Source organism: Chelon labrosus, assembly GCF_963514085.1.
Source record: "Chelon labrosus genome assembly, chromosome: 7".
NCBI lineage: Eukaryota > Metazoa > Chordata > Actinopteri > Mugiliformes > Mugilidae > Chelon > Chelon labrosus.
In genome coordinates, this window is record NC_140343.1 from 6,182,071 (window position 1) to 6,207,425 (window position 25,355).

Consider the following 25,355-nt stretch of genomic DNA (forward strand, 5'->3'; position numbering starts at 1 on the left):
TTGGTACATACAGTACAGTAATAACATGCCATACAAATATAAACGTAACGTGTTAAACAGAATCAGAATGCACGACAGCTGAAATGACAGCTAATTTCCTCCAGCTGACGCAAGAGGCATCAAGTAGCATCAGCAACAAGAGAAGGCTATTATAACAAATGAACTATGGTCAGGTTTTAATGTAACATTATGTTGTTGTTCTTCATTTAATAGCAGGTTTTAAAAAGCAAAGACAGCTTTTACACAGTGCACATCAAAACCATTGGGAAAGAATATATATATATTTAACCCAACAAAGAGCAAGCAAGCATACAATCTTTAAAAAGAAATATGTCAGAGCTGTGTCAGACAAAAAATGAAATTGTATATTTATGTACATACATTGATCAAGCAAAACATTATGTTCCTAATATTGTGTAGGTCTCTCTTGTGCCTCCAAAACAGCTGCGACTCATCAGAGAATGAATATGAGGGTGTCCTGTGGTGTCTGGCAACACAATGTTGTTACTGGGGGACCTTTGGGTCCTATGGGTTGAGGGGAGGGGCCTCTGAGGCCTCTGAGGGCCTCATCCCACAGATACTTGATCAGTTTGGGATTTAGTGAATTGGAATTTTTTGAGTTGCTCCTAAAGCGTTTTTGTGTGTGTGTCTGTGTCAGGCTGCATCCTGCTGGGGATGGCTGCTGCCATCAAGGAGTGTCATTGCTGTGGGGTGGGGGTGCCTGGTCTGGTCTAGGTGGGTGCTACATCTACATGAATACCAGGTCCAAAAGTTTCCCAGCAGAACACTGAATTGTCACATGATGGTTAATGTTATTGATGTCTCCTGTCAGTGGTCATAATGTTGTGGCTGATTGGTGTACTTAGTAGGCTTTGCTTTCTTTCATTATAATTAGGTGTTACATTAGTTTTTCCTGCCTATACTTCTTGCGTTTCAGAGTCTTGTACATAAGCAGGGCCGCCACAGGTGTGATGATGACGATTAAGACCCGAAATCTGATGACGCTTATGTCATTGTCTGTAAAATGAAGGTTATAACAGAAGGATATCAGACATTTATATTGAAGACACAGTGAGAAAATAGATTGTCCATCAAAACTTAACTCACTGAAGGACAGAGAACAGCTGTATCACATGCTGCTGTCTCGTTCACTTACTTCCAGGCTTTGTTTTCAGTGTAACCACTTCTCCACGACCAACTCTCTTGTTGTTGTAGGTGGGTTGGATTTCACAGATATAATCAGTGTATGGTTTTAATCCAGCAATTTTACATTTTCCTCCATCACGTTGTGGATTTGTGTTGACTGTAACAGCAACGTAATTGTCATCAGCTAAATCTCAGTTTAGGTTTGAAATATACAGAGTGTGTAGGTCTACTTTGTGCCTCCAAAACAGTTGTGACTCATCAGAGAGTGGACATGGGCCTTCTGAGGGTGTCTTGTAGTGTCTGGCAACAGAATGTTGTTAGTGGGGGGCCTTTGGGTCCTATGGGTTGAGGGGAGGGGCCTCTGTGGATCATCCCACACATACTTGATCAATTTGGGATCTAGTGAATTTGGAGGCCAGGTCAACACTTTGTGGTGTTCTTTAAGTTTTTTTTTTTTTTTTAGTTGTTCCTAAAGTGTTTTTGTGTGTGTGTCTGTCAGGCTGCATCCTGCTGTGGATGGCTGCTGCCATCAAGGAGTGTCATTGCTATGGGGTGGGGGTGCCTGGTCTGGTCTAGGTGGGTGCTACATGTCTAAGTAACATCCACATGAATGAATGCCAGGTCCAAAAGTTTCCCAGCAGAACACAGAATTGTCACAAGATGGTCACTGTTATTCACGTCTCCTGTCAGTGGTTGTAATGTTGTGGCTGATTGGTGTACAGTACATCAGCACATTGTTCTACTTCTCGAGACACCATTAATCTTCTGCAGAGCACTAATTCTGGTGCTGGATCCTAAAACTTGTGGAGTGCATGATGTGCAGCCTGAGAAACTGTTTATATCACATATCTTTTCGAATGGAGTCGTTTCAGATCTGTTAATCTTCTGCAGAGTAACACCTTTATCTATAAACCCATCATACGTAGCATGTCACGGAAAAAAACATGAGCTCTGATATCAATGTTTGTTCTTTATCAGAAAGCATATTTGGTATTTCAGTGTAAACCAAAATGTGACTTGCTATTACTTCTTCCTGGAAGATGTTGGCACAGATCAAATTGAACTCATTTAATTTGACCATCAAGTTCAACTCCAAAAGTCCTAACATGTTGCTGTGAACAAATACTTAAACTACCAGTCAAACGTTTGAGCACACTCTCTCATTTAATGTTTTTTCCTTTATTTACATGACTATTTACATTGTAGATTCTCACTGAAGACATCAAAACTATGAATGGAATTATGTAGTAAACAAAAAAAAAAGTGTCACCTCTGCTGCCCGGGTTAAGTTCATCCGAGTCACCAGCCTCAGAAATCGTAAGTTAACAGCACCTCAGATTAGAGCGAGCCCAGATCAATGCCACACAGAGTTCTAGTAGCAGACAGATCTCTACATCAGCTGTTCGGAGACTGCCCCAATTAGGCCTTTATGGTCAAATAGCTGCTAGAAAACCACTGCTAAGGAAAAACAACAAGCAGAAGAGATTTGTTTGGGCCAAAAAACACCAAAACAAACCAAATTTGAGATCTTTGGTTCCAATCGCCATGTCTTTTTGCGATGCAGAAAAGGTGAACGCGTGGTCTCTACATGCATGATTCCAACTGCGAATCATGGAGGAGGAGGTGTGATGGTGTGGGGGTGCTTTGCTGGTGACACTGTTGGCGATTTATTCAAAGTTGAAGGCACACTGAGCCAGCATGGCTACCACAGCATTCTGCAGCGACATGCTATCCCATCCGGTTTGCGTTTAGTTGGGCCATCATTTATTTTTCAGCAGGACAATGACCCCAGGCACACCTCCAAGCTGTGTAAGGGCTATTTGACCAAGAAAGAGAGTAATGCTGCGCCACATGACCTGGCCTCCACAGTCACCTGACCTAAACCCAATCGAGATGGTTTGGGATGACGAGTGAAGGCAAAAGGGCCAACAAGTGCTCAGCATCTCTGGGAACTCCTTCAAGACTGTTGAAAACCCATTTCAGGTGACTACTTCATGAAGCTCATCGAGAGAATGCCAAGAATGTGCAAAGCAGTAATCAAAGCAAAGGGTGGCTATTTTGAAGAGTCTAAAATATGAATAATTATTTCACACTTTATTGCTTACTACATAATTCCATATGTGTTCATTCATAGTTTTGATCTCTTCAGTTAGAATCTACAACGTAAATTGTCATGAAAATAAAGAAAAACCATTAAATGAGAAGGTGCGTCCAAACTTTTGACTGGTAGTGTAAACAGAATGAATCAAGACGGCTTCACTTGCTTTCAGTTGGTGTTTGACTGTGTTCCTGATTGGAGGAAGAAACACGAAATCTACACTCATGAGAAAACTTGTGAAGTTTGTGGAGGACACGTTGACAGTTGGCACTAGATGTTTTCCAGTTCAGCTCAATAGAAGAATCAGTCGTGATATTCTTTATGTCCGTTATTGTAATAGCTGCAGGAACACAGTAGACATCCTTAACAACTGTCTGAGGATAAAAGCTTTGCACTGAGGTAAAGTAAACCTCAACTTACCACAGTCGATAGTGAAGTTAAGATGAGTTCTCTTATTTGTGAATTCATTGTTCTTCTTGATCTGACCAGTACAGATGTAGTCTGTGAAGGGCTCCAGCTCAGACACTTCCTTGGAGTCACTGACTTTTCCACTTTCTGACGAGACACAATGATGAGATGATTTTTTTCAACAATGGTTTTTGTGCGGTTTAATGTAGATTCTGCTTTGGACACACTCAGAAAAATATTTAGACTGACAGAAAACACAAAGCAATACCTCATTCCTCACAGTAACCATGTAATGTTGCTGACAGTCAAAGTCTTTGTACTTTTCCCTGCTTACCTGAACAGATGTAATCAATGGTGACATCATTACAGCTTGGTGGTAACTCTGTTTTGATTTCTGCAGGAAGTCCAGTGGGAGCAGTCTGACTTATGTCACTGGGTTTTAAGAAATCTGCGGGGAGACCCTCCATGTTAGTGATGGGACTTGGCCCGAACTAAAACACTAAAATACACGTCAAATACATTCTTTTTAAAGTATGGTTTCTGTCATTTTAGATCCGTCAAAGTCTTTGTACTTCTCTCTCTACCTGAACAGGGGTAATCAACGGTGAGATAATTATAGTTTGGAGGTAACTTTGTTTTGATTTCTGCAGGAAGTCCAGTGGGAGCAGTCTGAATTATGTCACTTGGTTTTAAGAAATCTGCAGGGCGAGGGGAGAAAGAAGTAACATAAAACTAAATTCGATGTAAAGCAGTTGAATTTCAAACTAATTCATTTCGATTTCATGGTGGACAGTGGGAAAAAAAAAACCTCTCTTTTAACAGTAGAAAGCCTTGAGCAGGACCCAGCTCAAAATAAAGGTGAATCTCTTTGTACCATAGACTGTATATAAAGATGGATGACAGAACAGCTCCTCCAAAGTGAAGCCAAAGCAAGTAGAGCTCCCCCTGGTGACTGGCTGCAGTATAGGTCATAAGCTCCACCCCCTCCATGTGAGTGATGGGACTTGCCCCAAACTAAAACACTAAAATACCCGTCAAATACATTTTTTTCAAAGATGGTTCCTGTCATTTTACGTACAGTAGTTAATAAATGCGGATATATGCTCAAATGTCAGTTTTTCTGAGAAGTTTCATTTTAGTTAGATATTTGATGCTTGCAAAATGGCGCCGCCCATATTTCCATTAAACTAGCGTCAGTTTGGCCATTGCACGGAAGTGGGGATGTGTTGTCCATATTTGTATACAGTCTATGGTTTGTTCACTGTAAAACATTTCAAGACGGTAAAAATTAGAAACAAAACTTCACCTGCTGCCTTAAAAAGTGTGCGTAAACTCAACTTGACGAAAACCTGTTTCAACTCAAAAAGCTAATTTATAACCTCATTGTATCTTGTCAAATGAACTCAGTTACTCACTATTTCAACTAAACAACTTTTTTCATGTCAGCTGCTATTTTTAGTTGAGAGCACTAACCTTTTTAAATTGTTTCTGCTTAGATTTCTCATCTTGACGACTAATGGCAAGTTTTAAAGTTTACCTATACTTTAAAACATATTCAACTCACATCTTATTTTGTTCAGAAATTCAACATTTATTTTAAAATATATTGACAAGATGTACAAAGGTTGGTATTGGCATTTGAACCGATTCCTTCAATTATTGTCGTGTGCTATAGGCTTTACTTTCTTTCATTAATAATTAGGTGTTATATTAGTTTTTCCTGCCTATACTTCTTGCGTCTCAGAGTCTTTGTCACAAGCAGGGCCACCATAGGTGTGATAATGACCATTAAGACCCGAAATCTGATGACACCTATTTCATTGTCTGTAAAATGAAGGTTATAACAGAACAATATTAGACATTTATATTGAAGACACAGTGAGAAAATAAAGATTGTCCATCAAAACTTAATTTGAATGTAGTTAGTGTTAACATTAAAACAACAAATACCGAGTCTGTGTATGCGTCTTATCCCGGGCTTACTCTCAAAGTCTCCATTGAAAGCAGTCACCTGAAAAAACAAACCAGTGTGTCTTCAGTGTGATTGATTCATTACAAACCTTGCAGAACCAAACAGTAGTATCATACTAACCTCCACTGTGTAGCTGCTAGAGTAGCTCAGATCTTTGAATTCAAACTCACACTTGTCGTTCTCCAGTTTGTCACCGACATTATTAAGACGCGCTCTGTATATTCTCTCAGGTCCATTGAAACCATTGGACGAATAACTACAGGTTACTCTGATCACGGTGGGCTCGAGAAGCTCCACTCTCACCTCTGTAATATCTGCTGGTACTGTGGGAGAACGACAACAGAAAATTGTGTTTCTGTTTCCAGTGCATCAGTAGTCGGCTAAACACCGTACACTATATGAACAATTAAAAACGTGTTATTGATCATTTTGTCTCATGTTATAAAACTGAGTTGCATATTGTCCAAACTCACTGAAGGACAGAGAACAGCTGTATCACATGCTGCTGTCTCGTTCACTTACTTCCAGGCTTTGTTTTCAGTGTAACCACTTCTCCACGACCAACTCTCTTGTTGTTGTAGGTGGGTTGGATTCCACAGATATAATCAGTGTACGGTTTTAATCCAGCAATCTTACATTTTCCTCCATCACGTTGTGGATTTGTGTTGACTGTAACAGCAACATAATTGTCATCAGCTAAATCTCAGTTTAGGTTTGAAATATACAGTACATCAAGCACAACATTAAGACCACCTTTCTAATATTGTGTAGGTCTCCCTTGTGCCTCCAAAATAGTTGTGACTCATCAGAGAGTGGACATGGGCCTTCTGAGGGTGTCTTGTAGTGTCTGGCAACAGAATGTTGTGAGTGGGGGGCCTTTGGGTCCTATGGGTTGAGGGGAGGGGCCTCTGTGCATCATCCCACACATACTTGATCAATTTGGGATCTAGTGAATTTGGAGGCCAGGTCAACACTTTGTGGTGTTCTTTAAGTTATTTTTTTTCTAGTTGTTCCTAAAGTGTTTTTGTGTGTGTGTGTCTGTGTCAGGCTGCATCCTGCTGGGGATGGCTGCTGCCATCAAGGAGTGTCGTTGCTATGGGGTGGGGGTGCCTGGTCTGGTCTAGGTGGGTGCTACATGTCTAAGTAACATCCACATGAATGAATGCCAGGTCCAAAAGTTTCCCAGCAGAACACTGAATTCTCACAAGGTGGTTAATATTATATACTTCTCCTGTCAGTGGTTGTAATGTTGCGGCTGATCGGTGCACAGTACATCAGCACATTGTTCTTGTGCTTCTTGAGACACCATTAATCTTCTGCAGAGCACTAATTCTGGTGCTGGATGCTAAAACTTGTGATCTGCAGCCTGAGAAACTGTTTATATCACATATCTTTTTGAAGGGAGTCGTTTCAGATCTGTTAATCTTCTGCAGAGTAACACCTTTATCTATAAACCCATCATACGTAGCATGTCACGGAAAAAAACATGAGCTCTGATATCAATGTTTGTTCTTTATCAGAAAGCATATGTGGTATTTCAGTGTAAACCAAAATGTGACTTGCTATTACATCTTCCTGGAAGATGTTGGCACAGATCAAACTGAACTCATTTCATTTGACCATCAAGTTCAACTCCAACTCAAAAGCACAAACAAACACAGAAATAGAATGAATCAAGACTATTTCACTTACTTTCAGTTGGTGTTTGACTGCGTTCCCGATTGGAGGAAGAGACACGAAATGTACACTCATGAGAAAACTTGTGAAGTTTGTGGAGGACACGTTGACAGTTGGCACTAGATGTTTTCCAGTTCAGCTCAATAGAAGAATCAGTCACGATCTTCTTAATGTCCATTATTGTAATAGCTGCTGGAACACAGTAGACATCCTTAACAACTGTCTGAGGATAAAAGCTTTGCACTGAGGTGAAGTAAACCTCAACTTACCACAGCTGATATAAACATTAATGGGTGGTGTTGTCTTATGTATGAATTCATTGTTCTTCTTGATCTGACCAGTACAGATGTAGTGGGTGAAGGGCTCCAGCTCAGACACTTCCTTGGAGTCACTGACTTTTCCACTTTCTGACGAGACACAATGATGAGATGATTTCTTCAACAGTGGTTTTTGTGCGGTTTAATGTAGATTCTGCTTTGGACACACTCAGAAAAATATTTAGACTGACAGAAAACACAAAGCAACGCCTCATTCCTCACAGTAACCATGTAATGTTGCTGACAGTCAAAGTCTTTGTACTTTTCCCTGCTTACCTGAACAGATGTAATCAATGGTGACATCATTACAGCTTGGTGGTAACTCTGTTTTGATTTCTGCAGGAAGTCCAGTGGGAGCAGTCTGACTTATGTCACTTGGTATTAAGAAATCTGCGGGGGAGACCCTCCATGTTAGTGATGGGACTTGGCCCGAACTAAAACACTAAAATACACGTCAAATACATTCTTTTTAAAGTATGGTTTCTGTCATTTTAGATATTTAATATAATGCCAATGTATGGTCATTGCGAGGACTTGGGGATGTGTTGTCCATATTTATATACAGTCTATGATTTGTTCACTGTAAAACATTTTTTTTTTGTTTCTAAGTTGTTAAAAACTTAAACAGAACTTCACCTGCTGCCTTAAAAAGTGTGAGTAAACTCAACTTGAGGAAAATCTCTTTTTCAACTCAAAAAGCTAATTTATAACGTTATCCATTAAAGAAACATTATTGTATCTTGTCAAATGAACTCAGTTACTTACTTAGTTATTTCAACCAAACAACTGTATTCATGTCAGCTGCTATTTTAAGTTGAGAGCAATAATTTCAGATTTCTCATCTTGACGACTAATAGCAAGTTTTAAAGTTTACCTAAAAGTTTTAAAGTTTACCTAAACTTGGTATTAGTATTTGAAACGATGCTTTCAGTTAATGTCGTTTAGGCTGTTTAGAAAGGAGGACATTAAAATTTATTGCACCAATAACAGCCACCCTGGAATCCACCCATACATTATGCTTATGATGCTAATATTTTTGTTAATGTTGTAATGCCGTGGTGGAATCTTTTGTTTCAAAGGTATCACTATTTTATAGTAATAGTTCTAATTTAAAAAAAAAATGCGTACATGGTGACACCATTCATATCATACCATACCTCCTCCCCCTTCTGTTTCTTTCAACTCAAAACTCAAGACACAAGTTAAATGAACATAGATCACACAGACAAAACCCAGACACAGTCCAGTGGATTTGAAAACTTGAAAAATTGAGTTCAATATCAGAAACTTGCCATGACTTTTGGAGTTAAAGAGAATAAAAATGTTCACATATAACACGGCTGTAATGTTTTACAGTGTATACATACCCAAAGTGATGCTTGTGGTCAGACTGAGGGACCTCAAACAAGTGAAAGTCGTTGTAAAGTTTGTGCAAATGTCCTTGTAACCAAGTTTTAAACATAATGTTTCACCGTTGCATCGTTCAGCTGGAACGTTATCTGGTGTTGACAGTGAAGAGCTGATGTCCCAGTCACTTTGGTAACAAACATATCCAGGGATGCAGCTGACACCTTTAATGTCATCTTTACCTGAAATACACAAATGATGCACAAATGTCTCTGTTATATATAAACAATCAAATTTCTTAATTAAAAGACATATCCTGATTATTAACTGTTTGTACTCACTTATTTTAGATGTTGTAGTTACCCCTACATCACGGTCACAGGATGTTTCTCGGCCATCACTGTCAATGAAAGTAACACTATACTCATAGTAGGTGCAGGGCTTCAGATTTTTGATTGTATGCGATGAGCTTTGATCAGAGAACTGAACGGCGAACTTCTTTTCATCCAGTGGTTTACAGTATTCAGTGATTGTTATGACGTAGGCACCTGTTGTGAAGGTTTTCATGTCAAAGCTTAAGCCAGACCTGATGGGCGAAACAGTGTAAAAACCTGCACAGGAAAGCAACAGAATCACTTCATCTGTTTTGTTTTCCAAGGATAAAACACACATAAACTGAACAGCCATAACATTGTGACAGCTGATTATCTGGTTTGTTTTAGGCATCAGCTGAACATTTTGTTTGTCAAAGTTGATGTGTTAGAAGCAGGAAAAAGGGGCAAGTCTGTAACTTAACTGCCTTCTTTAAGCTGTGGCACCTGTTATATTTGGAGGAGCAAATGCATTTGAACCGCTATGACTTATTAAATGTAGAAATCCAGATTTAGGACAACCTAAGCTCTGGCTTAACATGATAAGGTGCAGTATGTCATGTACAACTAAATAAAACAGCCCAAAGCCTGAAACACACAGACCAAGCAATGAGGTGACAGTGTCAATGATCAAAAAAGCCCCTTTTAACAGAAAGAAACGTTGAGCAGAACGGTAGTGCAGTTTGAGCCCAATCCACTGCATCAGAATTGGACCACAGAGCAATTGAAGAAGGTGGTGGATAGCTGGCGTGTGTGAGCATGACTTACTTGGGAAAAACATTGCACCAGGATGCACTTTGGGAAGAAGGCTAGCTGGGGGAGGCTGTCTGATGCTTTAGCCAGTGTTCTGCTGACTTCTGTGTGGATGCTACTATGACATGTACCACCTAACTAAGCATTGTCTGTGAAGGTTCTCATTCATCCAGGTCATGGTATATATAAAAAAAAAAGATTTACAAACCTCAACTGGACTTGCTGTTGTGTAGTGTCCACTAATTGCTAGACACTTATCTGTCCTAAGTGGAACGACTGTTTGTCCTTGTCCTCTTTCCCTGTGAATGGTACTCCAATGACCCATTATCAGTCAGAGGCTCCAGCCTCAAGATGTGGAATGGGCTAGTACTGTATTGTAAATTATTGGCAGACATCTCAGTCTACCTCCTGTGTTCAGAGAAGGTTTTTCAAATCTTATATAGATGGCTTCCTTTACTCCTCTTTCAAACTGTATGTCTTCTCTGGCTAAGATTATTAACCATTGTTATCAACCAGGTACTCACGTTCCTCAAAGTGGATCTTCCTGACAGCAGTGGCCAGTGCAAAAAACGAGTTCAAGGTGCTGACTGGGCCTTGGATCTTTATCCAACTAATATACCGGACAAACGAGTCCAACTCAAGGAGGCCTCGCAACTTGCAGGACTTAAAGGAACTTCTGCTAACGACTTGGTGCCACATACCACAGCACATCTTGTGGAGTCCATGTATCGAAGGGTTGGGGCTTTTTATTTATGGCAGCAAAAGGGGAACGTACACATTTTTAACCTGGTGGTCATCATGTCATGGCTGATAGATTTTGAAAATAAGGGCAGACGAGGGAATGTGAATCCATCAAAGGTTTTACAGCCAGGGCCTCCAAAAGAGAGACCATTATTGCAACTTATTTCAAGCATTGGGAGCATCATACTTGAATGTTCTTGTTCACAGTTCAGTACGGACTTTAGCCACAAACAGCAGGAGTAAGTCTTTGCAGAAGCCACAATAACTTCCCTCACTTTTTAAAATAACGTGGATTTGTAGGTAAGGTGGAAGTAGAGCCAGAAAATTGTTATGAATAAGACAATACATAGAGAGTATCTGGTACGTGTAATCATTGTGAGGTTTGTCAGTTCATCTTCAGTTTCACAGTAAAAATTTAAAAGTATTTCACTACATTCAGTGAGACATACTGGACCCAGATATGATGGAAGTGTTTAGACACATAAACTGAATAATTCTTGAGATGATACTCACACTCTGGAGGTTCAGGGAAGGATTTGAGGGCTGGAAGACCAATTTAAATAAGATTAGTCAAGAGTCAAAAGTCAAAGAACATGATCACACCACATGAAAAAGTGTTTTCAAAGCATCACGCACAGCCACAGTCTGTTATCTGTAAGCAACATGTCACCCAAGCCTCAGCCATGCTAAAAGATTTAATACTAATATATATATATATATATATATATATTAGGGGTGGGACATTAATGCATTAATTGCAACTAATTACAAAAGATTATCGCATTAAAAAAGCTAGTGCATTTTATAGCAGTATGCGTTCCAAACAACGTGGAACATTTGACAGTGCAAGATTTCCTGGTACACCGATTACACTGATGCACACGTCAGAGCTCGGCTAACCGCTACCAAAATAGAGGAATCAGATGAAAGTATGTTGCTAAGACTGATGGAAGGCAAATTGTATTTTTTTTTTTTTAAAAACTACCTGATGGAAGCCTTGATAAAAGCGTGGTTTTGTGCAAATTGTGCATGACAGAGTTTGCATACCACCGAAGCACTTCAACCCTACGGTGCCATCTAAATGCAAAGTTCGTTACAGCGAGCACAGAAAACGTCAGAGCTGTTGGCGCTAGCAGTCCTGGTCCGACTACAAACAAGAGGTGTCGGCGGCCCAAACTTTTTTTTTAGGGGTCCATGCAACGAAGTTGCAGGATCCCTATTGTTTTTCTTCCGATTTTTATTGTTATTCGCCTTATTATTCTGCTTCCCTAAAAGTGTCTGCCCAGGACATACTACAAGGGCGAAAAGCATCAAACCCAGTAACTTGGTAGCAGTCCTAGCAATAAAAGTAAAAAAAAAAATTCTCTAACAAATTCTCTCTCTCAATATTGTGGCATCTAGCAAATAGAAATTATTTTGGTAATCCTAACTGACCTAAAACAGGTGAGGTTTAGTCTGATTTAACTTCAGACAGTGAGGAAAAAAAGGTTTGTGTGTCTTTTAACACAGTGTATGTAAACATCTGGTTTCAACTGTATATATCAATGGTTTATATACCAATATTTCACTCAGAATTCTAGTCAATATTTTTGTCATATTGTTGTTTAGTAGTTACAATAGAAATATATATACTTTTTAAAAGTACTGTTACGGTTAAAAATTACTGTTTAATTTTAACAAAAAGTTTTCTCTTCTAAAGATGGCATTTAAGTGGACCTGCGTTATAATTTTAAATAACTTAAAGTAAACCTCTGACATCTATAACTCTATCATATTAAATGCGACAGAAATTGATTTGACCTCTTATCCCGAGATGACAGAATTTAAATCGCGTCTTTAAGAAACTTATTAATGTATTATTTCTATGCAAATCGCAAATCGCAAATCGCAAAATCGCAAAATAGTTTCTCAGTGTGGAAGGCTGAGGTAAAGTAATTTCACCGTCCTGAGACAAAAAACAAAAGAAATGCACAACTGAAAACTAAATGGAATAACTGTTTTTCAAAAATAAAGTTCTCATCACTAGTTATTCAGCAACAACAAAAACTATTTAAATAGAACACAGAACAGGAAGCTTCTCTGCATGTTTTTATTCTTTTAAAAAAATAGGATAAAATCACCCAACGCCTCACAAGTTATTTTTCCTCAGTATCATTTAAAGATCTCTATAAGTTGTCACTGAACTTACCTCTGGTCAAACTGATGAGCAGCAGGACCTTGAGAGCACAGAGACCTTCCATATCCAGGAGCTAAGATGTTGGTTCAGTATATTCTAAGTGACAACACAAGCTTTTGTGCACCTAAGTGAAGGATGACTCTCACGATATCTTCTCCTTCCTTTATTTGGTGACAAGAAGCTACATTTCCGCCAAGCTGCGTCAAATGAGGAAACCTTTTTTATGAGTCAAAACCACAGATTTTTATTTTTTTATTTTTTTTATATTTCCAGTTGTCAGTCTGTCAGTATACACCATGCACACATGTACAGTATTAGTGTAGTACTATTAGATTGCTGTGTTTGGTGTACATACACTGATCAGGTATAACATTAAAACCACTGACAGGAGAAGTGAATAACATTGACCATCTTGTGATAATTCAGTGTTCTGCTGGGAAACTTGGTCAAGGTGTTGACCTGGCCTCCAAATTCACGAGATCCCAAACTGATCAAATATCTGTGGGATGATCCACAGAGGCCCCTCCCCTCAAAGGCCCCCCACTAACTACATTCTGTTGCCAGACACCACAGGACACCCTCAGAAGGCCCATGTCCATTCTCTGATGAGTCACAACTGTTTTGGAACCACATCCCCTTTATCTGTATATGTTATGCATGTACTGTAGATGTTCATATTTATTTTATACAGACTGCACATGGTCGTATTTATTGTGAACAAATAACAAAGACGCTGGCACCTGTACCTGTAGCTCTATATATGAATACACCCGTAAACATACAGTATTTTTATGATTACTGTCATAATGTTCATTCATTCATTCATTCATTCAGTCGTTTTTATTCAGACATTTAAACATTTAACAGATAAAGACATAAAATGTACTTCCTGACTTTAACAAGTTGCACTGTTAAACTATTCATAGCATGATGGATCGTGGGTTAACGAAGCCTTAACCACCGTACCTATAACTTAACTGTAGGTCAATCTACAGACCCCGGATGATGATAACAGGTAACTCTGGACTCAGAGTTGGATAGCATTAGCGCATTATAACAAAATATTGAGTAATAAAAACGAGTGACACAAAAGTTATATGGGTGAGTAAACGATTGTATTTTATACTAAAAATAAGGTCCAGGTTGTAAAAAACAGTAGTTACCCTTCAACTCTCGGAATCCCAATCTCGGACAACCTAAACTCTGGCATAACACGATACCAAAGCAGTTCCAGAAGCATCAAAAAAAGATTGAATTTGATTTTATTTACACAGCCTCAATAACACTCTCAAGAGGCTTTACAGAACCAAAAGCCTGAAACCCACAGGCTGAGCAATGAGGCGACAGTGGCAAGAAAAAAAAAAGTCCCTTTTAACAGGAAGAAACCTTGAGCAGAACAGGGGAACACATCTGCTTGAGGACGACACCGCAGAGAGACAGAAAAAAAAAGAGAGAGAGGAGGAGCGAAAGCAATCAGATAAATTCATACGTACATCTGGATAACACACATAAACATGATACAAACAATATTACAGGATACTTGATACATGGGAGATTAATAATGGACAAAAAGCTCATTGGTTACACAATGTGCTCATAAAGATCCTTGTTAGAAGAATAATCATGTACGCCGTCAGTGATGATAGGTGTTAAATAATAGGTGAGTAGCATCATCTGTGTGTATATACAGGTCCTTCTCAAAAAATTAGCATATTGTGATAAAGTTCATTCTTTTCCATAATGTAATGATAAAAATTAAACTTTCATATATTTTAGATTCATTGCACACCAACTGAAATATTTCAGGTCTTTTATTGTTTTAATACTGATGATTTTGGCATACAGCTCATGAAAACCCAAAATTCCTATCTCAAAAAATTAGCATATTTCATCCGACCAATAAAAGAAAAGTGTTTTTAATACAAAAAAAGTCAACCTTCAAATAATTATGTTCAGTTATGCACTCAATACTTGGTCGGGAATCCTTTTGCAGAAATGACTGCTTCAATGCGGCGTGGCATGGAGGCAATCAGCCTGTGGCACTGCTGAGGTCTTATGGAGGCCCAGGATGCTTCGATAGCGGCCTTAAGCTCATCCAGAGTGTTGGGTCTTGCGTCTCTCAACTTTCTCTTCACAATATCCCACAGATTCTCTATGGGGTTCAGGTCAGGAGAGTTGGCAGGCCAATTGAGCACAGTAATACCATGGTCAGTAAACCATTTACCAGTGGTTTTGGCACTGTGAGCAGGTGCCAGGTCGTGCTGAAAAATGAAATCTTCATCTCCATAAAGCTTTTCAGCAGATGGAAGCATGAAGTGCTCCAAAATCTCCTGATAGCCAGCTGCATTGACCCTGCCCTTGATAAAACACAGTGGACCAACACCAGCAGCTGACATGGCACCCCAGACCATCACTGACTGTGGGTACTTGACACTGGACTTCAGGCATTTTGGCATTTCCTTCTCCCCAGTCTTCCTCCAGACTCTGGCACCTTGATTTCCGAATGACATGCAAAATTTGCTTTCATCCCAAAAAAGTACTGTGGAACACTGAGCAACAGTCCAGTGCTGCTTCTCTGTAGCCCAGGTCAGGCGCTTCTGCCGCTGTTTCTGGTTCAAAAGTGGCTTGACCTGGGGAATGCGGCACCTGTAGCCCATTTCCTGCGCACGCCTGTGCACGGTGGCTCTGGATGTTTCTACTCCAGACTCAGTCCACTGCTTCCACAGGTCCCCCAAGGTCTGGAATCGGCCCTTCTCCACAATCTTCCTCAGGGTCCGGTCACCTCTTCTCGTCGTGCAGCGTTTTCTGCCACACTTTTTCCTTCCCACAGACTTCCCACTGAGGTGCCTTGATACGGCACTCTGGGAACAGCCTATTCGTTCAGAAATTTCTTTCTGTGTCTTACCCTCTTGCTTGAGGGTGTCAATGATGGCCTTCTGGACAGCAGTCAGGTCGGCAGTCTTACCCATGATTGCAGTTTTGAGTAATGAACCAGGCTGGGAGTTTTTAAAAGCCTCAGGAATCTTTTGCAGGTGTTTCGAGTTAATTCGTTGATTCAGATGATTAGGTTAATAGCTCTTTTAGAGAACCTTTTCATGATATGCTAATTTTTTGAGATAGGAATTTTGGGTTTTCATGAGCTGTATGCCAAAATCATCAGTATTAAAACAATAAAAGACCTGAAATATTTCAGTTGGTGTGCAATGAATCTAAAATATATGAAAGTTTAATTTTTATCATTACATTATGGAAAAGAATGAACTTTATCACAATATGCTAATTTTTTGAGAAGGACCTGTACACCGCCTGGCCAAAAAAAATGGCCTTTGATTACAGCACGCATTCGCTGTGGCATTGTCTTGATTATCTTCTCAATGTCACCAGATTTATTTCCATCCAGTGTTGCCTTCCTTTTTCAATAAAATCTTGTATTGATGATGGGAGAGTCTGACCACTGCACAAAGCCTTCTCCAGCACATCCCAAAGCTTCTCAATGGGGTTAAGGTCTGGATTCTGTGGTGATGGGTAATCATCAGGGTAAGATGCCCCCATCACCATAGGACTCATCAGACCACATGACCTTCTTCTATTGCTCCAGAGTCCAATCTTTATCCTCCCGAGCAAATTGAAGCCTTTTTTTCCTGTTAGCCTCACTGATTAGTTTTTTTTCTTAAGGCTACACAGCTTTTCAGTCCCAATCCCTTGGGTTCTCTTCACATTGTACGTGTGGAAATGCTCTTAGTTTCACTATTAAACATAGCCCTGAGTTCTACTGTTGTTTTTCTCCGATCTGATTTCACCAAACGTTTAAGTGATCGCCAATCACGATCAATCAGGATTTTTTTCCGACCACGTTTCTTCCTTGAAGATGATGGTTCCCCACTATCCTTCCAGTTTTTAATAATGCGTTGGACAGTTTCTTCAATCTCCTTAGATGTTTTCTCTACTGGATGCATGCCAACGATTTGACCGTTCTTAAACAGACTAACATCTTTTCCAGGACCACAGGATGTGTCTTTAGACATGGTTGTTTAAGAAATGAGAAGCTACTCATTGCATCAGTTGGGGTTAAATAACTTGTTGCCAGATGAAAGATAATCGCCCATGCAGTAATTATCCAATAGGCCAGACAGTGTATAAGAAAATAATATCTGAGATCTTAACTTAAAACATTAAGAAAGAATGCTCAACAAAGGCCAACATACAATCAGCCACAACATTAAAACCACTGACAGGAGAAGTGAATAACACTGACCATCTTGTGACAATTCAGTGTTCTGCTGGGAAACTTTTGGACCTGGGATTCATTCATGTGGATGTTACTTAGACATGTAGCACCCACCTAGACCAGACCAGACACCCCCACCCCATAGCAATGACACTCCTTGATGGCAGCAGCCATCCCCAGCAGGATGCAGCCTGACACAGGAACACACACAAAAACGCTTTAGGAACAACTAAAAAAACATGAAGAACAGCACAAGGTGTGCTCCAAATTCACTAGATCCCAAACTGATCAAGTATCTGTGGGATGATCCACAGAGGCCCCTCCCCTCAAGGGCCCCCACTAACAACAGACACCACAGGACACCTCAGAACGTCAGTGTCCATTCTCTGATGGGTCACAAGTGTTTTGGAGGCACAAGGGAGACCTCCACAATATTAGGAAGGTGGTCCTAATATCGTGGCTGATCGGTGTATGTACTATAAACTGAAACGCTCCATAACTTCACAAAGAGTCCGTGGGGATTTGGTCTGAAGCTTCATCAGGCTCCATCAGGTCTTCCTCAGGCAGGAGGAGGACATAAACTAAAAACAAAAACAAATAATTGCACCGTAAAAAATAAATACTAATATAAGAAGTTTTCTCAGTTTATTTCTCCTGCAACTACAAACTACTGATAACTGTAACTAAATGAAACTAAAATAATAAACCTAAAAAAAATCATGAATCATTTGTAGCTGATGTTAACATCTAATAAATGCGACATCTACTCACTTGCTGTTGATTTCAGCCTCATATCTTCATCCAGATCCCTGTTGCGAAAATAGGGAGGATATGAATTTAATTAATTTACCTTTTTTATACAATTTTTTTTTTAATAATATGGAGTAATGAATGCATTTTATTAGCTCTCCTGTACATGAACTTAAAATTTGACGTGTAAAGTACAATGTGACAGTGGAGCTTATGTGACAGATTTGATGCTTGTTCTTTACTTTCTATGCCTCCAAGTGTAGGTCGCGTAGGCCGCCACAAGCAGCAGCTCAAGCGAGACGATGCTGAAGCCAACCACAAAATTGATGATAGCTTAAAAAAAAATATGGAAGAATATCAAAGAGGTGGCATTCATGGTTTATTTGTACAGTGTAGTAGTCATTTGAACTGCACGTACTGTCATTGTAGACGTATCTGATTGTTGTCTTGCTCTCAAAGTGTCCATTGTATGCGGTCAGCTGAAAAGGGAAAAGAAAAGTTGCATTTATCAATCAGCTATGACACTTTTAATGTGATGAAACCTAAAGAGTAGTATTATACCAACCTTCAATGTGTAGTTTGTAAAGTACGACAGATCTTTGAAATAAAAGCTACAGTAACTAGTCTCCTGTTTGACAGTGTCACCGACTTGGGCTATGTATATGTTCTCTGGTCCATTGAAATGATACTCGTAATTATTACAGGAAACCATAACGACATCTGGGAAGAGTGTCAGACGCACTTCAGTAATGTCCTCTGGTACTGTAAAAGAATGAAAACACAAATCATATTTTACCTCAGCTAGAACTGTTCATGCCAATGAGCTCTTGCCACCCTGATAAGCATCATTAGTGTTTCTTGTGCATCAGAAGTAAATTAACTTCTGTGTTTTCCAAAGTGACATTTCTTACTTCGGTGTTGAACACAGGTCCGAACTCATTCGATGGCAGTGTCACTTACTTCCAGGCATGGTTCTATGTGTGAATTCTTTTCTCCGAGTGACTCGCTTGTTGTCGTAGCTGGGTTGAACTTCACAGGTATAACTGGTGTACGGTTTTAGTCCAGCAACCTTACATGTCCCTGCATCATGTTGATTTGTGTGGACTGTAAGATAAGAGAATATTGGCCCTTGATTGCTGCTCGTTGTCTTAGTTGCCTTAAGTTGACTGATAAAATGACAGTAATCATAAAAATACTGTATGTGTACGGGTGTATTCATACATAGATCTACAGGTACAGGTACCAGTGTCTTTGTTATTTGTTCACAATAAATACGACCACGTGCAGTCTGTTTAAAATAAATATGAACATCTACAGTATATGCATAACATGTACAGATGAAGAGGCTGTGGTAACGACAGGCAGAAAGACAAGATTTATACACGGATCAGGCATAACATTATGACCACCTTCCTAATATTGTGTAGGTCTCCCTTGTGCCTCCAAAACAGTTGTGACTCATCAGAGAATGGACATGGGCCTTCTGAGGGTGTCCTGTGGTGTCTGGTAAAAGGATGTTGTTAGTGGGGGGTCGTTGGGTCCTGTGGGTTGAGGGGAGGGGCCTCTGTGGATCATCCCACAGTTACTTGATCAGTTTGAGTGAATTTGGAAGCCAGGTCAACACCTTGTTGTGTTCTTCATGGTGGGGCCTTCTGCCATCAAGGAGTGTCATTGCTATGGGGTGGGGGTGCCTGGTCTGGTCTCGGTGGGTGCTACATGTCTAAGTAACATCCACATGAATGTGGCAGAACATTGTTTTGTCACAAGATGGTCAATGTTATTTACTTCTCTTGTCAGTGGTCATAATGTTATGGCTGATCGGTGTGTATGACCTGTAGAGCTATCACTATAGATGAAATCAGTTAATGTTTCAATTATGATATTGGCTGAACAGAAAGTTAATTTACAAAAGAGTTACAAAGAATTACGTTACAAAACAATAATAGAACACAAGAGAACACAAAGTAGAGTGAAACTCAAACAACTTCACTACCTTCAATTTGTGTTTTATTGACTTTCTCTTTGGAGGAATCACGACAGCTACACCCATAAGAAAGCTTCTGAAGTGTGTGGAAGACACTTTGACAGTTGTCACTGGTTGTTGTCCAGCTCAGCTCCATGGACGTATTAGTTGAGCTGCTCTTCGTGATATTTATTGTAAAACCTGTTGGAATAAAACAGACATCAGAAACCATGAAATCAGTATCTCTAAACAATCAGAGGACAAAAGTTTTTATTTCATTCATGAGGTAAAGTAAAGATCAACTTACCACAGTTGATATTAAATCTAATGGGTGGAGTTGTCTTATCTATGAAGACATTGTTCTTCTTGATCTGACCAGTACAGCTGTAGTCTGTGAAGGGTTCCAGCTCAGAGACTTTCCTGGAGTCATTGACTTTTCCACTTTCTGAAGAGACACAATGATGAGATGATTTCTTCACTGATGGTTTTTATATCTCAGTGATTATGAGCAGTTATCTTAGTTTTAGCTTCAGAGTGAGCTCAAAGCAACATTGACTTTCATCATGTGTTCACTGTTTTACTAGAGTGTGAGCTTCTATTTGTCCACGTATTTCAATGTAAAACAGTCAAAGTCTCTCTCTGCTTCTCTTCTTTACCTGAACAGGTGTAATCAACGGTGAGATCATTACAGTTTGGTGGTAACTCTGCTTTGATTTCTGCAGGAAGTCCAGTGGGAACAGTCTGATAGATTTCACTAGCATTTAAGAAATCTGTGAGGAAAAAGAAGAAGAAACATAAAACCTGAGAACTTTAGATGTAAAGCACATGAGTTTGAAAATGAAGTTTGACAGTTTGTACAAACCAACAGAGATGGGTGTGGTGAGACTAAAGTTCCCACAAGTGAAGGTTGAAGTAAAATCTGAGCAAATGTCCTCGTAACCAGGTTTGACACACACTGATTCACCGTTGCATCGTTCAGCTGGAACGTTATCTGGTGTTGACAGTGAAGAGCTGATGTCCCAGTCACTTTGGTAACAAACATATCCAGGGATGCAGCTGACACCTTTAATGTCATCCCTACCTGAAATACACAAATGATGAACGAGTGTCTCATATGTTAAATTAAAATCAATATATTTGTATAACAACATTATTAACTGTTTGTACTCACTCATTTTAGATGTTTGAATTTTATTCTCATCACACTGTCTTTCTTGGCCATCACTGTCAATGAAAGCAACTCTATGCACATAGTCAGTACAGGGCTTCAGGGGTTTGATTTCGTGTGATGAGCTTCCCTCGGAGAACTGTACACTGAGGTTCTTCACAGTCCCTGTTCGGCCTTCTTCCATAATATTTATGATGTAGTTTCCACTGGAAACGTTCTTCATGTCAATGATGAAGCCAGACTTGATAGGTTTCACGGTGTAAGAACCTGCACAGGAGTCCAGCAGAATCATAAAATCTGTTTAGTTTGACTTATAACAGTAACAATAGACAATGACTTTTTAAAAGGTTGTACTGTCAGCGATCAGGCATAACATGACCACCAATATGACCATCTTCCTAATATTGTGTAGGTCTCCCTTGTGCCTCCAAAACAGTTGTGACTCATCAAAGAACGGACATGGGCCTTCTGAGGGTGTCCTGTGGTGTCTGACTACAGAATGTTGTTTTTGGGGGGATCCTTGAGGGGAGGGGCCTCTGTGGATCATCCCACAGATACTTGATCAGTTTGGGATCCAGTGAATTTGGAGGCCAGGTCAACACCTTCATGTTTTGTATTCAGTTGTTCCTAAAGTGTTTTGTGTGTGTGTCTGTGTTTTGTGTGCTGCATCCTGCTGGGGATGGCTGCTGCTATCAGGGAGTGTCATTGCTATGGGGTGGAGGTGCCTGGTCTGGTCTGGTCTAAGTGGGTGCTACATGTCTAAGTAACATCCACATGAATCAATGCCAGGTCCAAAAGTTTCCCAGCAGAACACTGAATTGTCACAAGATGGTTGATGTTATTTACTTCTCCTGTCAGTGGTCATAATGTTATGCCTGATCAGTGTATATCCAGCAAAGATCTGTAGATGGAAGTAGACCTAAAAAAAAAAAATCCTTATGATTAAAAACATACAGTGTCCAGTACATGTAAGCATTGTGAGGATGCATTCATGTCTAGACCTTCTCTATAATCCAGAACATACGTTTCCTTTTGTCCTCGATAGATAAGATCTGACTCTGTGAGACATACTGGACACAAATGTGATAAAAGTGTTTAAACTCATAAGCTGAATAATCTTTGAAACGAATACTCACAGTGTGGAGGTGTAGGGGAGGATTTGAGACCTGGAAAACAGATGTAAATGAGATTAGACAAGAGATGATTACTCACTATGAGCGCAACAATATTTCTTCAAAGTGCAGCAACTATCTGTTACCCATGCAACCTACAGTATGACCCAGTGGTGTGAGGTTCAGACTCAGACTGAACCTCAGACTTCCCACCAGTCCTCTAGAACTCAAAAAAAACCCTCTGCAGTCCAGTTGCCTTTTTTGAACCTTTGTTGGATATACCATGACCTGGATGACTGAGAACCTTCACAGACGTATTGGCATTCTTAACACAACCAAGTGACCAATCCACATGTAGTGACTTGAACTGCCATCCACTGTCTTACTGTATTTATTATTATGTCAATGTAATGCTGTGTGTCTGTATTTGTCAACTTTCGTATTTTAGTACATCAGACGAAGCCAAATTTCCACCTCGGTGGACAATAAAATTTTATTCTATTCTGTTCTATTCCATTCTAAAGCTTAGGTCAGCCCGTATGAACCCTGGCTGCAGCTCAGACCTATTACAGACATTTACATACAAATGTGAGTGTAACACACATACAGCATACACCCCTCTACATTATATTCATTAATGTCCTGCATCTCTTCTAAGAGTTTGCACCAGTACTGTAGTCGTAGTACATGCATGCTTGGCTGCTTGTGCTTGAGTTATTCTGCTCCCTTCAGGAGTTTGAGCCACTCTCTACCCTCTGCTCTGTGTCTTCTCTCTTCCACGTAGGTCAAATAATTCTGTCTGCTACTATAAAAGCTGTTATCATCACTCCAGTTCCTGCTTTAGCCAGGCCTGGTGGCATCAGAGACCCGTCCCTGGTGTTTAATATTTTAGCAAATAATGCGTGTGTGAAGTGAGCCTTCACGTAACTGTGTGGTACTTAGTGTAGCGTTTAGCGCTTATCAAGATTAAGAGTGCACTTCCTGCATGGCCGGTGGTTTCCTGCTTCACTAATATCAAATTAAATGTGTTTTAAAGAGCAGAAACTGAACATCTAAAGGAGGGGGCTCTGCTTATTTTAATCCAGTCATGCTTTTTTATTCCGTAGTTCGTCTTGGTGTTATGTAGTCGTTGCAATAGAGAGATTTATTCATTTATTTAAAAGTACTGTTAAAGTTAAATGCTGCAGTTGAAGGAAAGGTTTTTCCTTATAAAGAAGTTCTCATACTCATACTATATTTTTGTTACGACACAAATTTCAAGTAACTGAAAGTTAATACCTCTGACATATTGTCTGAATGTTCAGCTACGATTTTCTTATAAATTGAAAGTATTCCAGGAAATATCTGGTGTTGTCCAGGAATTACAGATTTAATCATGTCTAAGAAATTTAATTTAATTTGATAAATAAATGATTAAATAGGTGACACTGAAACATATAAATTGGTGCAGAGGCCTCGGATAAAACTAACCCTAACTGTCCTGAGATAAAGACGTAATGCTGAACTGTAATAAGAAACATAAACGTCAAAGTGCGGGAGATTTCATCACATACAGACGTCTATTTATATATAATTCTGTTATTCAGTGTCATTTAAAATCATTTTCCTTAACGGCGACGGATACAACCACCCAGCATACAAGTTCTTCTTTCCTCAGTGTCATTTATCAAGATCCCTATAAGGTGTAGATTATAACTTACCTCTGGTCAAACTGATGATCCCGGTCCAGAGCAGCAGGATCTTGAGACCACACAGACCTTCCATATCCAGGAGCTAACACAAAGGAATTTCTTTGACTTCTAAGTAAAGGATGACTGCTTAGTGTGTCCTTTACTGTGGTGACAGGAAGCTACATTTCCGCCATGCTGCATAAAACAAGAAATCATTTTCATGTCTCAGCTACAGATCATTCTTTTGATATTGCTATTAGGCAACCATTTCACGTGCACTGGAAATGTACTGGAATGTACAAATAAAGAACTTATACACTGATCAGGCATAACATTATGACCACCTTTCTAATATTGTGTAGGTCTCCTTTGTGCCTCCAAAACAGTTGTCTCATCAGAGAATGGACATGGGCCTTCTGAGGGTTTATTTTTTAAAGTTTTACAGAGTTTCCAACTATGGTAGTGTTTAACTGTTTGATAACAGGATACCAAAAATTCTCCAGTGGTTTAGGAGAAACTGTGTCTTTTTTCTTCCCCTTATATATTTAATTAAAGCACCTGATGCATTCATATTGGCTTTAAAATGCATTTACTGTACTGTACATCGAAGGCCATTCACTGTAACTATAAAGAAGTGTTTTCTTCCTGCTGAAGATCAAAACGTGGTTGTGACAGCAGGTAAAGGGCAGGTTAAAAATATTAAAAGGGGAAAAAAATGAAAGTTTTATGTAATCTATATAATAACTATATAATGAAAATACTATTCTATCTGTATTTGGTACCCAGCAAAAGACAAACTGAGACTGTGTGCCATTTGGTATTCATTTTTAGTATAGGTAATAACATGTCATACAAATATAAATGTAACGTGTTAAACAGAGTCAGAATGCAAACTGAAATGACAGCTAATTTCCTCCAGCTGATACAAGAGGCATCAAGCAACATCCGCAACAAGAGAAGGCTATTATAACAAATTAACTATGGTCAGGTTTTAATGTAACATTGTGTTGTTATCCTTCATTTAATAGCAGGTTTTAGACAGCTTTTACACAGTGCACATCCAAACCATTGGGGGGAAAAATAAAAAATAAGAATAACATTATATTATTACAACATCACCTTCCTAATATTGTGTAAGTCTCCCTTGTGCCTCCAAAACAGCTGTGACTCATCAGAGAATGGACATGAGGGTGTCCTGTGGTGTCTGGCAACAAAATGTTGTTACTGGGGGACCTTTGGGTCCTGTGGGTTGAGGGGAGGGGCCTCTGTGGATCATCCCATAGATAGTTGATCAGTTTGGGATCTCTCATGTCTAAGTAACATCCACATGAATGAATGCCAGGTCCAAAAGTTACCCAGCAGAACACTGAATTGTCACATGATGGTTAATGTTATTTATGTCTCCTGTCAGTGGTTATAATGTTGTGGCTGATTGGTCTACTTTTTTAGGCTTTACTT

General features: G+C 39.5%; 1 protein-coding gene across 3 annotated transcripts in view; it reads left to right on the top strand.

Moving 5' to 3' along the window:
* Positions 1-25,355, top strand: part of nek7 (NIMA-related kinase 7) — a 90,419-nt gene that overhangs the window by 61,019 nt on the left and 4,045 nt on the right. The window contains exons 10-11 of one of the 3 annotated variants that reach the window (XM_084548485.1): positions 4,205-4,256; positions 9,106-9,138. The exons of 1 other annotated variant lie outside the window; for it this stretch is intronic. In XM_084548485.1, coding sequence (XP_084404611.1) covers positions 4,205-4,240 — 36 coding nt within the window. In that variant the 3' untranslated portion in view covers positions 4,241-4,256; positions 9,106-9,138. Of the gene's footprint in view, positions 1-4,204; positions 4,257-9,105; positions 9,272-25,355 lie in introns of those variants that run through there. One more of the 3 variants, XM_084548483.1, reaches the window with a different exon arrangement.